At 43.8% G+C, this 19,529-nt stretch overlaps 1 protein-coding gene across 1 annotated transcript in view; it reads right to left on the bottom strand.

Annotated features, from left to right (window-relative positions):
- SWT1 (SWT1 RNA endoribonuclease homolog) overlaps nt 1-19,529 on the bottom strand; it is an 84,416-nt gene that overhangs the window by 4,864 nt on the left and 60,023 nt on the right. Inside the window, exons 18-19 of the mRNA XM_054036878.1 lie at nt 13,090-13,156; nt 10,640-10,704 (exon numbers count right to left, since the gene is read on the bottom strand). Coding sequence (XP_053892853.1) covers nt 10,640-10,704; nt 13,090-13,156 — 132 coding nt within the window. The remainder of the gene's footprint in view (nt 1-10,639; nt 10,705-13,089; nt 13,157-19,529) is intronic.

Here is a 19,529-nt window from a genome sequence, read left to right as displayed (position 1 = left end):
AAATATCCTGAGAATCTATTACTTTGTCACAAGAGAACCTTGGGGATGGAGGTTGTTTTTGCTCTCCCCGCTCCCCCCCTTTAAAAAAAGGCATTTTATTTCACTTTACTATGCAAAGGAAGCTATTGTAAGGTACCTTTAACACACACATTTATTGCATAAATAATTGTTACAAGCTGTCTGCCTAGCCAGAGGTCTGGACATGACCAAAACTATGGAATTCCACAGCCAACATCAGACTGATTACATAGAATCACTGAAAGCCTGGATATCACTACCCTGAAAGATTCTTGCTATGGAAATAGCACAAAATTCTAATGGCCCAATTACTAGCCATAAAATAAATAAATACAATTACTAGATATAAAACAGAAACAGTAAGAGTCATGCAACAATTAATCAAGTACAAAGGGCAAAAGCATGCTTTTGGTTAACGATAGTGACATCTATGGGGGTCCATATTTATATTTTGTTAATGACTTCCATGTCCAGGACAAAGAATCACATGAGTAGGTCCACTGATTTAATTGGGACTACCTGCATGAGTAAGGATTTAAGTGATTATGGGTTTTACATTCAAGCGCCCAAATCTGCTAAAGTATCAGTCAAAACAAGATTGTTCTAATTGCTTTTCAAATCCCCAGTACAGTTTTCCAGTGTTGGAGAATACATTTCTACCTCATACCATATAGTTACAATAAAGATTCCAGAAGCAGAACTTGGCTGCTATGTCACCTCTGCATTATCCAAGGTAATAAAACTCAATTTTAATCAGCAGATAAGAACAGAAGAGCAGAGAAGAGCAATAGTAAAAGTTTTGTTTTGTAAACAGTCACTTTCACAATCATTCCCGCGCACTTCTATAATACCCAATACATAATCACCGCACATTAAAGGCTCCGTAGCAGAAATATACCTTTTTCCATTTTACATCTACACCTGACCATTGTTCTGAAAATGCCAGTGGCTCTGGGCTTTTCCCTACCTCATTGCAAGAGCAGGAAGCATTAACAGAGCATGCTGGCTTTGCCAAGTACCAAAAATACCTGTCTGCTTGAATTAAGCATTGTGTGTGCAAGGCAGCAATGTAAAAACACTGGAGATCATTAATCTCAATCCTTTTTAAACACAGGTTATAATTATTCATTTAGGGAAAAAATGAGGCAAATTCTTATGCAAATATTACAGTAGGATTAAGTTAATGCAGTGGGCATTTGCCTGGGTAAAGAGTAAGAGACAGACCCTCTAGGTCCTTTGGCTCTTTATCTGTTAAGCTTCTTTATTCACAGCAAGTTTTAAATTAAGCAGTGGTATCACACCAGTTTACTTTGTAGCTATGCATTTCAGCTACAGCACAAGTTTCCTCCAACACAACCCACATTGCTGATGCTTGCTTGTGCTTTTTAATGAGAGTGGTGGGTGTTGTGAGGGGAAAACATTTTTTGGCTAACTGTCAAGATCACCTACGACCACAGATATTGAACATAGAGCCCAGTCCTGTAACCCTAATTCACACGAGTAGTCACACTCACTGGAATCAGTGTGTGCCCGGAAATAAATAGGACAGGGGTTTGGACTCCTCAGGGGGTCATGAGGTTATTACATGGGGGGGTCGCGAGCTTCAGCCTCCACCCCAAACCCCGCTTTGCCTCGAGCATTTCTAATGGTGTTAAATATATAAAAAAGTGTTTTTAATTTATAGGGGGGGGGTCGCATGCAGAGGATTGCTATGTGGAAGGGGTCACCAGTACAAAAGTTTGAGAACCACTAAAATAGGACAATTTGCACAAGTAACGACTACTAATGCAATTAAGAGTTGTAGGATCAAGCCTTTACTTTGAGCTGCAAGTTTAAACTAAATGCTTTCATGCAGCCTGAGGAAACCGTGATTGAGTCAGTTGCAGATGTAAGACTAAAATGACTAAATTATTTAATAGAAATTCAGTTATTTGCTCTAGGCAAGAGTGCATTTTTATTGTATCTGCAATTATACTTATTTTGCATTTAGAGTTTTGTTAGGCAATAACGATCTAAACATTAAGGATCTAAAGCTGGTTAAATGCAATTTCAGTAATTTCTTTGTCCCCACTCCCAACCCATTTTGGGCCTTTATTTTTTTTACCAAGAAACATTTTAAAATGGATCCACTAAAATATTTTATGATACAGGACTTAGGGACATTAAACAGCCTACTCACATGAGCACACTACAGGTCTGTTCCCTTAAATAACACTTCAAACCAGGTGCTGCATAGTTTACATACACATTATTTCTCTTCATCAGGGTGAATATTATATGTCAATACAGCCCACTAGCTAGGTTTTCTGTTAGGGTATTTTTTCCCCTGCTTTATTGATCACATAATAGGTTAGAATTTTAACAATCCAGCAAATGGAAGCAAAAAAGTGTTCCCATACCTGAAATCCATGCATTCTTATTTTATAGTTTTTGTTCTAACGAATAAAATAAATTTGGTCATTTGCCCAAGGACTAGGGGAAAAGAAAATCCCATCCATGAAAGCTAAATCATTCAAATGCATGATGCAACTTCTGGGAATAATTTACAGCAGTGACAGCATAATGCATGAAGACATTCTAATTACCAACTATAGTTGTGTTGCAACCCACTTGCAACACAACTGTTAGAAACTGCCTGATTATGTCTCTCTGCCCTTCTATACACTTGTGGTGGCAGGTAATATAAGTGTAGCTACATGCGTACTTTCCACTGTGGCTATATCCACACTGCAATACATAGCTACACGTGGCAGTGAACGACTTCTTCAGCAGGGAAAGGCTCTGGCAGTGGAGATCTGCAGGAGAATTTCACTGCAGCAGAGAAAGGCTCCAGTAGCAGGGAGCGGTCAGTGCCTTTCCCTGCTGCTGGAGCCTTTCACTGCAGCAGGGAAAGGCTCAGCAGTGGGGAGGCAGCAGGATGCTCCACTGCTAAAAATAGCAGGGTAGATGTTGGAGTCATGGCCTGGGCATTAAGATAGATATAGATATATACACACACACACGTACGTATATATATGTACATACACGCACACACACACACACACACACCCCCCCTAAAGTTCTGGCATGTCTTTGTTCGCCTAAGCAGTGCACCACTGTCTTCATTGCTATTTATAACCATGCTGGGGGGTCATGCAGTGTACATACTCGACATGATGCTGTAAGTGCACACAGCCTTACAGACATTTTCCTCCACTTATCTAGCCCAATAATACAACTTACTAATGACATGGGGCAGGTCTTTTTACAAAGTTAACTAGTAAACAATACCAATACCAATTATGAACTTGGAAAGCAATTAGAATGATTTTGACAATACAGTCTAATAAGATATTCCTTAGAAACAAGCTCAGGAAAATATCTGCAGCTCAAACACAAATATTTAATTTCCTTCCGACTTAATTAAAATTCTGCCTAAGATATTGTAGTGCCAATTGATTAGTAGCTAGACAAGATGAACACGAAAGGCAAGATTTAACATCCAGGCTCTCTTACACTAACAAAGAAGTAGTGCAAGAGAATATAAATTCTGTCTGGGTCTATCGATTTATAGTAGTTACATCCAATTCTCAATGGACCAATAGGGATTGTTTTTACATCTCCTTATTGCAAGAGGGAGCCTGATAGCATTAGCATTTTTATAGCATGTTGTCTTGTCATCACAGCTCAGAACATGGCTGCTGCTGCTGCTGTCAGGAAGCTCAAATACATCCCTTTTCTACTTGTGAAAAAGGGGCTAGGACAAAGGAGATGCACAGAAGATACTGAAAATAGGCTCTGGGTGTACCAGTTAAAGATCACCATTCCTGACTCAGAAGTGTCTTTGCCTCTCCTGTCATGCATGAGTTTGTAAATAATATTGCCAGTGGCTCCACGATTTCTTCAGCTAGTTCCTTCCATAACCTGAGGTGAATAGCATCCGGCCCTATTCAAATTGGTCAAAAAAATCTGAGGTGTTCTTTACTTATCCCGATCTGCATCCCTTCCCCTTTGTCTATGGCAACTTCTCACAAAAAAACAACAACATGTGACCGGACAACTAGCGAAGACTGAAGCAAAATAGGCATTGAGCAGCTCTGCCTTCCTATCATCTTCTGTTACCAACTCACCTTCTCCATTGAGCAATGGACCCAGACCTTCCTTGATCTTTCTTTTTTGGCTGATGTATTTGAAGAACCGCTTGTTGTCTGTAAGATTTGTTGCCAGCTGTAACTCATTCTTTATCTTGCCTTTCCTGATTTTCTCCCTACACAAGCACGCTATTCCCATGTATACTTCCTTTGTGACATGCCCCTCTTTCCATTTCCTTGTATGTATCCCTTTTGGTTTTTAGATAGTTAAAAAGCTCCTTGCGCAGCCACATTGGCCTCTTGGGGCTATTCTTATTCTTCCTCGGTGTCAGAATAGCTTGATTTTGAGCCTCTAATATTACATTTTAAGAACTGCCAACCCCATTGTCATGGTCAAGCCTATACTCCCCAAGCTAATATTCTCTTAGTCTAGACAGGGCCAAAGACTCATGGACCGAATAATTTTAATGTAATAATAATCCCCCCCCCCTTGGGGTTTACAACAAATTGTCAATTAGTCAATCCATATAACCCCCCCTCACAAAAACAGTATCTCCTCTCAACTCTGAAAACTCTAACAAGATATCCTAAATTAACACCCAATACCATACCATTGTCCAAATATTAGCTACCATCACAACTACACAATACTACCCTCTCTATCACACTCACTTGCAATCCAACAATGCTATTGCCCTCAATGAACACATTCCAGAACTGAAAAATGGGAAAAGGGCAGGAAGAGGTGGAGCTTTCAGACAAATTCCCTGACAAGCTGCGCTCTTCTACTGAGACAGCTTCTCTGTGTGATAAACTTTCCACAGTTCACCACATAGGGAGCTCTACTATGATTAACTATGGATGGTTTATCAGGCCCTGACTCCATCAGCCAGCTTTATTTGGTTAGAGAGACAAGAAACTGTACTGGGAGAGAGGCTGATCAGACAGCAGGGAGCACTGCTCCGCAGTCCTTGGCTTTCCTGCTTTCTCCAGCCCTCTGACCATGACTCAGGCCTTGGCTACACTTGCAGCTGTACAGTGCTGTGAGTTAAGCCTGTCTTCGTACAGCTGAGTAGGGAAAGCGCTGCAGTCTGTCCACACTGACAGCTGCCAGTGCACTGTCGTGGCAACATTTGCAGCGGCATTGAGAGTGGTGCATTATGGGTTCAAGTGGCTGCAATGTGCTTTTCAAAAGGGGTGGGGGGAGTGTGACAGGGAGCATGGGGGGAGAGAGAGCGGATTTTTGGAGTGCCAACACTGTCAGCACCCTGCCTTGCAAGTTCCGACCCCCCTCCCTCCTCCATCCCTCTCTCACTCACTGAAAGCAAACAGCAGCTGTTTGTTTTTTTCTCACAGACCAGATAAGCCGCCGCTGGCCGAAACGGACCCCAGCCCCCCTCCCTCCCCAAGCGCCGCCTCTCTCTTCAAGCAAACATTAGCTGTGGGTGTTCCAAAGGGAGCCCCCCCGCCTGCCTCTACTCATTCAAAGCAAACAGTAGCTGTGCTTGTTTTTTTGATAAGCAGCTCCTGGAGCGTCTGGAGGCATCACAACAAAACAAGGAGAAGAACCTTCACTTAAAAGAATTATGGGGAGTTTCCGGAGGTCAATCACTGCGTAATAAGGTTACTCCCCATTTACACTGGAGCACCAGCGTCTCAGCCACTCCGCACCAGCTGTTAATCCTCTCGGGGAGGTGGAGTACCTGCAGTGCTGTAGCCATGGAGACACAGCGCTGTAAGTGTCTTGCCAGTGTGGACGGGGAGTGAGTTACAGCACTGTGGGCAGCTTTATTGCGCTGTAACTCTCAAGTGTGGCCAAGGCCTCATTCAACGATGGTCAAGGGGAATTTGTTAGAAAAGCTGCCCAAATAGTAGAACTAGGTGTATACCCCTTTCCCACCCAGTCTCCTTTATCCCCATATCCCAGCCTCTAACACAGAGGGCAAGGAGGGGAAGATGAGAAGAGGAAATACGCAGACAAGAGCCCTTGACAAAAAAAAGCCCTGAAGCAGTTTCTTTGATTAACATCCCAAGTTTCAGAGACGCTCTGATCAGACAAATCATGACACGTTCAATAAGACTGGAACTCCAACAAGCAAACTTCAGAATGTCACCAGGAGGTTGGTGGTAGTGGGGCAGGGGGTCATGAATGGTAGGGTTACCATTCGTCCGGATTCCCCCAGACATGTCCGGCTTTTCTCAGTTAAAAATAGTGTCCGGGGGGGAATTTGTAAATGTCCGGACTTCCCCCCCCCCATGCAGAGTGCGCACGGCTGACAGGCAGCCAGCCGGATGGTACCACTTGCATGGGGCTCCAGCAGTCAGAGAGAGCCCCTCCTCTGCTTCCCCCTCCTCTCCCCTGCAGCTGAGATCACTCCCCTCCTCTCTCTCCCTCCCTCCCTCTCCCTGCATTCGCAGCCGGCCAGCCGTTAGCAACGGACCTCTGGCAGTCTGGAGCTCCTCCCCCTGCCCAGCGCGCCGCTTCGCAGCGCTCTGCGAGGGCGGGAACCGGGCTATGCGCTCCGTGGGGGAGCGCGAGAGCATGTCGGGCTGCGCATGCGGCCCGACACGCTGTTCTGAGCGGCACGCTAAGGGGGCCAGGAGGTCGGAGAAGGGGCAGGGAGGTTCTGGAGGGGGCAGTCAAGAGACAAGGAGCAGGGGGAGGGTTGGATGGGTCGGGAGTTCAGGGGGGAGGCTGAGGGTTGGGGGTGTAAGGTTTTGGGCAGTCAGGGGACAAGGAACAGGGAGGCTTAGGTAGGGGGTGAGGTTCTGGAGGGCAGTTAGGAGCAGGGGTCCCAGGAGGGGGCAGTCAGGGGACAGGGAGCAGAGGGGTTTAGATGGGTCGGGAGTTCTGGGGGAGGGCTGTCAGGGGGTGGGGAGTGGTTGGATGGGGCGTGGGAGTCCCTGGTGTCTGTCTGGGGGTGGGGGTGTGGATAAGGGTTGGGGCAGTCAGGGGACAAGGAGCAGGGAGGCTTAGGTAGGGTTACCATACGTCTGGTTTTTCCCCAGACATGTCCGGCTTCTTGGTCCTCAAATCCCCGTCTGGGGGGGAATTGCCAAAAAGCCGAACATGTCCGGGAGAATAGCTTTGCCAGCATCCCTGCCCCAGTCCCGCTTACCTTGCGGCTCCCGCAGGCTGCGAGCTGCAGACAGATTCCCCCGCGGCGGCTGCTGCTGCTCCCCCCAGACACCTCAGCTCTATGTAGCTGAAGAGCCGAGCTGCCCGAGCGCTACCGGCTTCACGGTTTGCTGGGCAGCCCCCAGACCTCCAGACCCTGCGCCCCCGGCTGGGCGCTTCCCCTCCCGGGCTCTGGCTGCGCTGGGGAAGCGCCTGGCCGGGGGCGCAGGGTCTGGAGGCTGCCCGGCAAACCGTGAAGCCGGTAGTGCTCGGGCAGCTGTTTTGCGGCTGGGAGGGAGGAGGGGGAATGCGGGGCGCTCAGGGGAGGGGGTGGAGTTGGGGTGGGAAAGGGGCCAGGGCCCCGTGGAGTGTCCTCTTTTTTTAAATGAGGAAATACGGTAACCCTAATGAATGGGATATAAAGGCAGAGGTGGGATGTAGAGCTACGTGAGGAGGGGAAGCTACCAGTCATCCTCTGCAGGTGCAGCACAGGTGTTGGATAACTTAAAGTAGCTGATGGATCTGAGTAGTCCTGCTGGCTTTTGCAGCTGTAAGTAAGACAGCTTTTCTTGTAGCTCATCATAACCTCTTTCTTATTTAAACTGTGGGACAGTTTAATTTTGTCCTATTTACTCTAGGGGAGGGACATGTCACATGCACACCTGGCAGAATGGGGTCTCAATCTCTGATTATCACCTCTAGGTGCTCCCACAATAAGGATACAACAACATACAAGATGCTACAGTAGTGAGAGACGGAAAGATGTGGCTATATAGTTACAGGGAGTACCTCTCTCCTCCGCCAAAATGGTTAAACACTTCAGGAACAAATTTCAAAACGGAACCATTTTAAAATAAAATTTTCTCTTCAAAAGTTGACAAATATTTGTCACAAAAAATATAGAAAGTTCAATTACCTTCTGAGGTGTTAATCTGGACACTAAATTAATCAAAGACAAAGATTTTAATCCCACTTCAACTACAAGTCTCAACACCTTGGCTATTCAGTCTCTACCAATATCCACATAATCCACCTGCCTTAAAAATAAAGGATTCTTTTTCCCTCTCCTTTGGCTTATTGTGCTTCCATTTTATAAAGAGGGGTTTCAGACTAGCATTTATTATTTTTATTTCATTGGACAGGATCATGTTTTATTTAATTTCTGTACTACAAAATAACAACTGCTGTAATAAAAGAGGAAGCGCAATTAAAGATAGAAGTTGGAAACATTACTTGTAACTTGAATTTGTAGATGTAAGATCTACTATTTGGCAACTATCTAACTGGTTTGCTTGAAATGTTCCCAAAAGAGGCTGCTGGTATGCAACATAAGCATCACCTAGGGGCAATGTGAAGACATGCAGCTCATTATAGAAAACAAAGTTCTGATACAGAGCAGCCTGCTCAACAAGCTTCTCAATGGTTTATCCTAATCAAATCGCTGTGACCTAGTGTCAAGAAGCCAGAACTAGCAGAATTCCAGAAAGGGTCTGTTTAATTTTTGGGATCCTCCAGAAAATGAAGAATTTTGGAGCTTGTTGAGGCAAGTTTTAAATACTGAGAAATTCCTCAGGTTATAATTATCTTCACACTGTACTAACACAGTACAGGAGGCTGTACTGTGGGTTTTATTCCAAAGTTAGTTATTTAAATGCCAACAATCAGCTCCATAATTGCTGCTGAAAACTGCACGAATAGTTGGTACCACCGAAAGCCAATGGATCATCCAAAATATTCCATCTCTATTGAACTTCAAGTTGAACCCCCCTCTCCAACACTGCAAAATATTTTCTCTAACACTAGAGTCAGCTTGTTAAGTTGATAGGATGTACTAAATTTTTGACTGTCCTGAATCACTAATCACTATACACATGTAGACAGATTAAGGGTTTGGAAAGATTTTAGCTGAGCAGGACAATGTATTGCAAACATGTTATGCATTTTTGGTGGAAGCCATCTTATTTTTATTAGTGTTAATTGCCTCTAGTTCCAGTTTATAATGGAAGCATCCAAGAAATCCCTATCAGCCTTTTACAACCTTAAAAGTTAGAATGTATTATCAATTATGGTATTTAAAATAAAATCAAAAGCTCTGCATCACAGGCCTTTTAATTAATGTTTTTGTAGAAAAAAAGTGATTGTTTTAGTTTAAGCCAGCAAATAGTAGTAGTTACCCTTTTTTGACAGCTTTAATAACACTCCCCCCACCCCTCCCCACCCAACACAAACAATAGCTAAACATTTCCAGTTACTCAGATCCAAATGCAAATAAACACTCTGAGAAAGACTGCAAATTAAGTCATTTGAGGCAATATCTCCATTTGGTTTAAGATCAAGAATACTTTAACAAACAAGCCTCCTTAAGTAAGTTATTTCTGCCTGTGACAGGCCACCCCATGGCTCTATTTGTGACAGTTAGAACTATGTTCCCAATTCAACAACGCATTTACTCATGTATTTACGTCCCACTGACATCAATTTAAAACACATGCTTAAGTCCTTTGCTGAATCAGGGCCTAAGTTCATAAATGGCTGTCAAATGATTCTCAATATGGCTGTGGACAGGGTTTTGTTTTACCAAGTATGCTCCCCAAAATAATGTGCATATTATCTTAGTTGCGTGCACAAACACAAAGCATGGCAGACTCCTTATTCTCACCTATGTTGGCAGGGTGTTGAGTTTTGTTGGCCCTGTCCACACCAGCAGGACGAAGTGTGAAACTAGCAAGTGTAGGGGAGAACAGTGTTTGATGTCCATTGCAAATGCAGCTCAAAATCCTAGTGTAGGCAAAGCTTTAGACACCAGTGACCCTTATCCCCAAATGTTTGTACAATTCAACCTCTTTTTTCAATTAAATTTAAAAAAAAACAAACAAACAAACAAAGCAAGCTTCTATACTAAGTGTGTTTACTTCTAAGAACCTACTTCTTTGGATTGAGTTTGTTCCAGATTTAGGGCTTGGCTACATGTGCATTAGTCTGTGCTAAAATATGTGAAATTCTAGTGTGCACTAACATGTCGTGCACTAACTGGCCTATATGGACCCTGATGGCACACTCAAAGTCACTTAGTGTACTGTAGTGTCCAGTTTCCAGGGCCTACTAGAAGACATTTAGAGTGTGCCAGTGGTGTCCATACGGACCAGTTAGTGCCCGGCACACTGGCGCAAACTGGAATATACACTCCCTCTAGTGCAGACTAATGCACCATGTAGACAAACCCTTAAGAAAACTCAAACACAGTGGATCAAAAACAGTAAGTTGGAAGCAAATAACAGACCAGCTCCCTCAATAAATCTAAAGAACTACTTTGTATAGTAAAGGAATAATGGAGATTTTTCTAAGAGAAAATAACCAAGCACCATAAAGTAAAGCTTAACAAAATGTAGTGCTACAACTGTTTCAGGAAATCCAGTAGATGTAATCTACTTACCTATACACTTCCTGTGAAACACACTCATAGAGTTCCTCAGCAGTAAATTTTATGCTGGCATTTATCTAAGATGAAAGAGTTACTTAGGATCACATACTTATTAAAATCACATGGCTGATATAACATACATTGGACCTAATGTTTACACACTTAACTGGAAGGATTTCAAGTCTAGACAATGGGAAAAGAATTGAAGCCAGACTATATAGTACGGATCAAGTACTCCCTATTCAGAATAATAGGGCAAAACAATCTAGAGCTAACAGTGCAAGTATCATCTTGGTTTTATTTAATAGCATTTTTATAGCAGCTTCCAGATAACTCTAGTACAGAAAGAATCATCCCCACAATTCCATAGCAAAAGATTTATAGAATTCTGGGCTCTGAAATCCATAATCAAATATACTAAGCATACACAATGGACATGAAAATAATGCATCCTGTAACAAAAATGCCTATATTCTGTATATGGAATACATATTTTTTTGAATGCCCATACTGACATGGAGCCATTTATTTCAAGTTCAAGTGTCCTTGATCTGTTATCAACAGAACAATATTTTCTAGTTTACAGATGTAGCAGGATAGAAAAGACACTGTTGTCTGCTTTGTAACAGGATTTTTAAGGATGTTGAAGTGGCTCCTAGCAGCAGATTTTTTAAAAAATAAAATAAAAATGACCAATATAAACACAGTTCTGAATTTCAGGTTTCATGTAAATATTCCGAACACTACAATGCCACATAGTTGTTTTTCTGTTTGGGTCCTTAGGTTGCTGTTTTGGGTCCAAACTTTTAAAGGGAAAAAAATTCAAATAATGGATAGGAGCGATCTTGTTACAATAGGGACAGTTGACGTTTAGGGGTCATCTTTCTGTAACTGCTGACCCATGTGGTTGTGGTGAGGATTATTATGTATATTCTAGTAGGTCTTAGAGGTTCCAATCAAGACTGGAGCCCAATTGTGCTAAGAACTGTACAAAACATACAGACAGGGCAGTAGCCCTGAAGAGCTTACAAATGTACCTATAGCATCACCCATTGTATAACCTTGGAAAACTAGCTGCAAAACAGCTAACGTACACTGATTCCGTAAACTTAGTTGCCAATTAGGTGCTATTATGACAAGTTTAGTCTTTAAAAACAAACTCATTTTATCCTGAAAGTTGGCTCTACTAGAATGAGCCATACAACCAAAAGTAAGATAACTGGTGATTCCAATGCTAGAATTGAATGTCATCCCCCTAGAGTTAAGTTTTTCAAAGTAACTAAGTAATTTCATTACAAATCTTATATAAATTATTTGTACTCTGTGTGAAAATATATTTTTAAGTTTTGATATTTCCACATGTGATGTACCCAATTTCAAAATAAGGAGTTAAAAGTTATCTAAAATCAACAATCTAGAAGTTAGGAACCTAGACAACAACAAACAAGTAACACATGCAATACATTACCAGGAAAGTGACTGAAACAAAGAACATAGGAGGGGACTATCATTTTACTAATGGGGAAAATGAGCACGCATGTTGAGCCTCACTCAAGGTCACACAGCCCATTTCTATGGAAGAGTCAGGAATAGAACTCAGATCTCCCAATTCTGCATCCTTAGCTGTAGTCACAACATCCTTTCTTATTTTATATGGGCATGTTTTCTGGATTGTCAATTTGTTTCTGAAATATTTTATTCCTTGCATAGTGTAGATATTCATACATATTCTAAGAAGATATAGTTTGATTTCATAGTGTGTTGTGTTAATGCTGTTTTTAGGAATACTGTCGTTTATGTTAACTAGTGCCAGCTAGCCATCACTCATGTGGACGTGGCTATCAATCCAGGCACTCACTTTCAAACACATTTTATCTAAAGTCCTATAAATACAACTGGTGATCTCAGATGACCTTAATTTCTCTAAATTGAAGGCCTCAGGCCCCATATGACTGCCTAATTGATTAAGTTAGTATTATTTTTGTAAATTATTAGACTGGTGAGGACTGTTAATTTTAAAGACTTCTCTGTAATGAGTTTATAATAAACCAGTGTCCTAAATTTCAAGGCTGCAGCTTAAACAGGGTACCTGAATGGTTGGAGTTCCATTAGAAAGTCCAATGACCTCTGATCAAAAGAAACAAGTTAATATTTTTTCCCCTTAGATTTTATGACCAATAATGGCCAAGAGTACCGAATTTCACAATTCTAGCTCAATTGGAACATGAACGGTAGCTCTACCAGTTAGGCTACTCACTACATTTGCCTGTAGTCTGACATTTGAGGATTTTTAAGAGCAGGTTAGACAAACACCTGTCAGGGATGGTCTAGAAAGATAATACTTAGTCTTGCCTTGAGGGCAGGGAGCTGGACTAGATGACCTCTCGAGGTCCCTTCCAGTTCTATGATTCATCCTTATTATACATTTCCATTAAAGATTTTCAAAAAGATAAATTTCATACCTCATTACTGATTAGGAAGTTATAGAGCATCCAAATGTCTTGAAAACTACTGTTGGGGGTCAAAACTCTAAAAAGAAAAAGAAAAAAGTTTAAAAGATGGTTTGTAGAAGAGCAGAAATACCCTGGAATGATATACATCTAAATTAGTAAGATACAGAAAAGCCTCACTGTGTAAAAATTCTAATTAGTTCCAGAACAAAACAAAAACGAACACTCACAATCATTTCATTTCCCCCTCCCCCCCCAATTAAAAGAACTAAAGGAGTTTATTCTCTTAGTGGGCAAGTTTTATAGAAGGTTTTTCCCAATTAAAAATTCTAATGCAGTTTTCACATCGGCCACTTCACTACATAGAAAGGGGGAAAAAAAACAGCATATAACTAAAAGCCTTTTGTTTTTCCACTAGCAAAGCCTCTCTTGTGTCAAGAGAGGGCAATAGAAAATTGACATACAATGCAAAACTTTCCCACACTTCAAAACAAAAAACAAAACAAAAAAAGGGAAGGACTAGGTACAGTTTGAATTTTTCCTGCATACTTCCCATTTATGGATGCAGAATTGGGTATTTTAGTTTAGGGGATTTTGCGGGGGGAGAGAAGAGGAGAAATGGGACTGGTGAACAGACTGACATGCCAAGTTACTGTTTCTTTTATTCATCCACAGAACACATACAGTACTGTCAACAGCACTTCAAGTTTTTCCATAGTGCCTACTCATGTATTTTACACCACCTGTGGGAGCGAGATGGTAGTTCAGTCTATCCATACCCATTCAGTCCTTGGCCCTTCTGCAGAGATTGCCAACAAAAGGTACTTTATCATTTCTAAGGGCTGATCTACACTACACAGTTAGATCAACGTAAGGTAGCTTACGTTGACCTTATTATGTCAGTGTCTATACTATACAGCCTTCCTCCCACCGATGTAAGAGCCTTACTACACCAGAATAATAACTCCAGCTCCATGAGACGTGCAAGGCTTATGTGGGTGTAGTTAGGGTGATGTAGTGGCTGTGTAAACACTGCAGTTCCTTACATCGTCTGTTGACTGTCTTGTCAGTTTCATGGCAGGAGCGGTGAAGTTAACAAGAAAACTGGGCAGTTAGAGACCAGCTGCCCAGGGCTGGTGCAACCATTTAGGCGACCTAGGCGGTTGCCTAGGGCGCTAGGATTTGGGGGGCGCCATTTTCTTCAGCAGCAACTGTGGCGGCCGGATCTTTGGCCGCCCCGGTCACCGCTGACATTTAGGCAGAGGGAGCTGGGGCAGTGGAGCGCAGGGAGGGCTGCCTGGGGGGGGGGGGGGGGCAAACACACAGAGGAACTCCCCGCCCCAGCTCACCCCTGCCCCGCCTCCTCCCAGAGCACGCTGTGGCTGCTTCACTTCTCCCGCCTCCCAGGCTTGCGGCGCCAATCAGCTTAGGCGCCACAAGCCTGGGAGGCGGGAGAAGTGAAGCAGTGACGGCATGCTCAGGGAGGAGACGGGGCAGGGGTGAGCTGGGGCGGGGGGGGGAAACTGCCGCAGGGAGAGGCGCCTCAGGGCGGGGGCTCGGGGACGGGGGGGGAGGGCGCAAGGTTGAAGTTTCGCCTTGGGTGCGAAACATCCTTCCACCAGCCCTGCAGCTGCCCCTCACTCTCCTGGAGAATGCCTCTCCCGCTTTCCTGGCCAGGAGCCATGGCAAGAAGCCCAGGCGATGCCCCTCACTCCCTGCTGGGAGCTGGGCAGCTATGTCAATTTATGATTAGTATATGAAAATGATGGAACGGATGGGACACACTGAAGAGGAGGGAGGGAAAGAAGAAAGGATGGATCGGAGCAAGGAAGGCAGGAGGAATTAAGCTAGAAGCAAAGGTACTGTAGGGGGAAGATGGGAGGGGAAGTCAGAACTAAACAGCCAGAGAGCAAAGAAAGAACATCCATACAGTAGCTCAAACTGAAAGCAGAGTCTGGGGTCCCGCTTGAAATGTGGACTAGTTCCTTGCGCTGTCTGGGTAGGGCTGTAGGACTGACTGCATCCAGGAGTGCTGTTCATCCTTCCTCAGCCCATGTGGCTGGGGGAGGGTGTCATGGGGACTGTTTTACATCTGTTGCCCCCAGAGGAAGGGGAAATCATGCTGGGCCTAACCCTGCCCCACTGATATTCTGCTGACAAAGTTTCTGCCAAATGAATGTCCTGTGTATATTATTACAATAACTATACTGGGATCTGTGCTATGAGATCTGCCTATAAATCAACACTTAAGTGCTGTTTTGACACATATCTGGAAACAAACTGCTGGCTAGATAAGTGGTATAAGATAAAGGGTTTGGTTTCATGAAACACTGCCCTTTTTATGGAGATAAGGGGCTATACCAGGGTTTCTCAAACTGGGGTATGTGGACCCCTGTGGGGTCCACAAGGGTACTCCAGGGGGGCAGCGAGTCATGTCCAGGGCCACTGACACTGCTGATCAACAGCGGAATAGCTGTTCAGTGGCATGCAGGAGGCGCTGGGAGAGGGGGAGGAGCAGGGAAGGGGCACGCTTGGGTGAGGGGGTGGAGTGGGGGCAGGGCCTGTGGCTGAGCACCAGGCTTGGGGGTCTGTGAAAATTTTAAAATCAAAATGGGGGTCCTCGGGTTGCTAATGTTTGAGAATCACTGGGCTATACAATTTGGAGGACCTCCATCTCAGCAGAAGGGGGACCTATTTTCTAGGTGATAGGCTGGTTAGACTACTTAGGGGGGCATTAAAATAACAAAAAGAAAGGGTGAAAAGAGGGAACAAATGAACATATTTAGTACAAAATCAAGCCATTGAGAACAAAATTAATCAAGGGATCTGAAGAGAAGTTCTTTAGTTGCTTATACATGAACGCCAGGAGCCTGAGTAATAAAAGGAATTGAAATTGGTCATTTATGAGCTTAAATTTCACCTAGTTGGTATTATTGAAACCTGGTAGGAAAATTGATATGATTGGAGTGATAAAAATCAGTGGTTATAAGCTATTTAGGGGGGATTGAGTGGGCAAGAGGGGAAAGGGAGTAGCACTCTATGTCAAAAATTACCTTACCTTTTTTCTGAGTCACTGACCACTCAGAAACAAGTGATCTTGGGTGCTTATGGATCAAGGTCTTAACAAATAAAGCACAAAATGGGGGTACTAGTTAGTGTCTGCCATAGACCACCAAAAAAAAAAAAACCACAAGGAAAAAAAAAAAAAACCCATCCCAAACCTGGATAAGGTTAAGTAGGAGAAAAAAAACTGCACTATCATAGGGGACTGCAATCTGAGTGACATTCTGGAGGTCTCATGCTGCCAGCACTAAAAAACATTCAGAATTCCTAAATGTTACAGATGACAATTCCTAACTTCAATCCAACATGAGGAAAATGTGTGTGTGTGCGTGCGCACGCGTGTGTGTGTGAGCGAGAGACATTACACACACACACAGAGTATATCTCAAGTGTGTGCGCACACGCACACACACACACACACACCCTGATGTTTTAAAAGGGCCAATTTCACAAAGCTGAAAACAATTATGAGCCAAATCAGCTGGGAGAAACAATTTGAAAAGGAAAATACACCTCTACCTCCATATAACGCTGTCTTTGGGAGCCAAAAAATCTTACTGCGTTATAGGTGAAACCATATTATATCGAACTTGCTTTGATCCTTCAGAGTGCGCAGCCCTGCCCCCCTGGAGTGCTGCTTTACCGCATTATATCCGAATTTGTGTTATATCAGGTAGCGTTATATCAAGGTAGAGGTGTATTAATAATAATTGGGAACTATTAGATTTTACTAAATGCACAAAAAGCCATGATCTCACTGTCAAGAGAGAAGGCTACACTGCTTAAAAACACAAGTTGGCTTAAAGGGGGGGATGGAGGGAAGTAAAAGTAGCTACATATTTAACAAAGGGCGGGGGGGGGGGGTTAAATCAAGATTGGATGTTTTCCAACAGACATACTGCAGTTTAAACAGGAATTGATCTGAGGAAGCTCTATGGCCTGTGTTATGCAGGAAGTCAGACTAGATGATCACAATGGTCCCTTCTGGCCTTAATCTAGGAATAAGGCTCTATAAAACGGTCAGCGTGAATAAACTGCTCAAGACAGTACAGTATTTTCAAGTTAAAGCAACTGGTTGTACTCACTGAAGAAACATTACACGAACTTAAAAAAAAAACTGAGGGAGAAAGAAGTTATGCTAGAGACGTATTTACAATAATTTCTCCCACATGAATTCTTTAGAAGTCAGTCTTCTTCCTAAATGTGCTTATTATTGTTTCCAACTAAAATTTTAAAAAGGGTCTCGGACCAGAATTCTTGCAAAAAAATTCTAAATGCGTTTCTAGGACAGGGCAGTCATTTTAAAAAAAAAAAAGGCAATTAAAAGATCAACTATCTACTGTTTTTTTAAAATGCCCCATTTCTTCCCTGCCCTGCAACCACTTTTGTTCTTTAGAACTACATTTTCTGTTTTAGTAGGAGATGTACATGAATCAAACTCCTAGATCCAAAAGCCATCTGAAACCTGGAGTATTTGGATTCAGATCAATCCTAGTTAAATTCTTATATCAAAATCACTTTAGTCTCTCAATTTCATAGGTCAGGCTCATCTCTATTTTCAGTGGAAATGTGTAGTTCTCCTCAGCCATGGAAAGGTATCTAAAAGCAACCTCCAACAATCCATAAGACATTGAGTGAATGAGTTCTTCTATTTAAAATTCTTATTGTGAACTAGAACCATTAGTTTTGTGACCAACTGTAATATTAAATTACTTTATCTTTATTCCCAACATTAGATGATAAGCACAAAAAAAGTAGTGAAGTGTGGAAAACCATTGTGTCAACTGTAAACTTAGCTATCCTGAACCATAAGGGTTACATCAAACCAAAATAATAAATGGGGACATGCTGCAAAATTTAGATCCAGCTCCAAACTTCCCAAAGTTCAGACTGGGAAAGGAAGTTGAAGGTGGGAATGCTGGTTGAACTGGAAACTTTCTTGCCTTTCAGAGATTATTTTGTTAGGATCTGCACTTGAACAACCTTGAACTGTTAACTAACTTTTTCATAGTGGGAATATAACAATACTGACATACAACCTGTTCTGGGGTGAAATAGAAACCTTAGCAGCACATAGCAATGCTACACCTTCAAGAGTCGAGTACAAGTGAAGATCATCATACCGAAAGAGAACTGAGAATTTTTGGCAGATAATATTATGCACAGATTGAAATCTGGCCAACGCACTGGGTTTAACAGCACTGCAAAAAGAGCATCACAGGATTTTTTTAAAAACTGACCACAAGTGGCCAGGGCCTCCAGTTTTACGTCCCATGAAATACAGAAACTCAACAGCACAATGTGCTGAACTACCACTGTGCTGAGGCACTGATTACGCAAGTGTAATTTAAAGAACCACAACATTTTCCTACACCACTGGATTTTCTTTGGAGGTTTTTTATCCAACCATTGTTCTGGCCAGACCCTGCTTAGTTTGAGAGAATTTTCACTGAAATAATTATAACTACACACTTGTGTGCCAATCGATGTAACAAAAAATACAGCCTTCAAAACACCACTGGTGTGTGTACAGTAGAACCTCAGAGTTACGAACACCAGAGTTACAAACTGACCAGTTAACCACACGCCTCATTTGGAACCGGAAGTACGCAATCAGGCAGCAGCAGAGACACACACAAAAAGTAAATACAGTACAGTCATTTGGTTGGCTTAGGGTGACCAGACGTCCCGATTTTATCGGGACTATCCCGATATTTCCTTGTTTGTCCCGCGTCCCGACCGACGTGCGGTCAGGACACTGGACAAACAAGGAAATGCTCCAGAACCCGGAAGTGCTCGCACCCCCCTCCCCCGCCCCAACTCCACCCCCTCCTCCCCCGATTGGCTCCCTCCCCGAATCCCCGCCTCTTCCCCAGGCTCACCATTCCTCCTCCCTCCACAAGCGCTGGAGGGAGGCCAAGGAGACGCAGGGGAAGCGCGGGACCGGGGTGAGTAAGAGTCCGGCCTGGCCCCGAGCAGGCAGGACTCAGTTGGGTGGTAGGGAGAGGAGGGAGGCGGCCCGCAGGGCCAGGCGGCGGCTGTTCTCCCCCCCTGGGCAGCGGGACTCGGGAGCAGCCGCTGCTGCAGCTCCCACTGCCATGGGAGGAGGAAGCGGCCGATGGCCAAGCTCGGCGGCTGCGGCTCTGGCACCTGGGCCCGAACCCCCCCGAGCCCGGGCCTGCTGCAGGGACCCAGCAGCGCGCACACTGCACCCAGCCCCTGGCCAGTCGTGTCTGGGCTGCTGCCCAGCTGGTACTATTGCGCGGCGGCCCCGGGGCGGCGGCATCGGCAGCCCAGCCCCGTTCGGTCCCCTGCGGGACCCGAGCGGGACGGGGGGGCTGGGGCCTGCTGCCCCAACTCCGGGGCCGCCGCGGGATAGTACCAGCTGG

The sequence above is a fragment of the Malaclemys terrapin genome, chromosome 8 (assembly GCF_027887155.1).
Source record: "Malaclemys terrapin pileata isolate rMalTer1 chromosome 8, rMalTer1.hap1, whole genome shotgun sequence".
In the NCBI taxonomy this organism is placed as follows: Eukaryota; Metazoa; Chordata; order Testudines; family Emydidae; genus Malaclemys; species Malaclemys terrapin.
The sequence above is the reverse complement of the archived record's forward strand: the minus strand, read 5'-3'. Positions and strand labels throughout refer to the sequence as shown.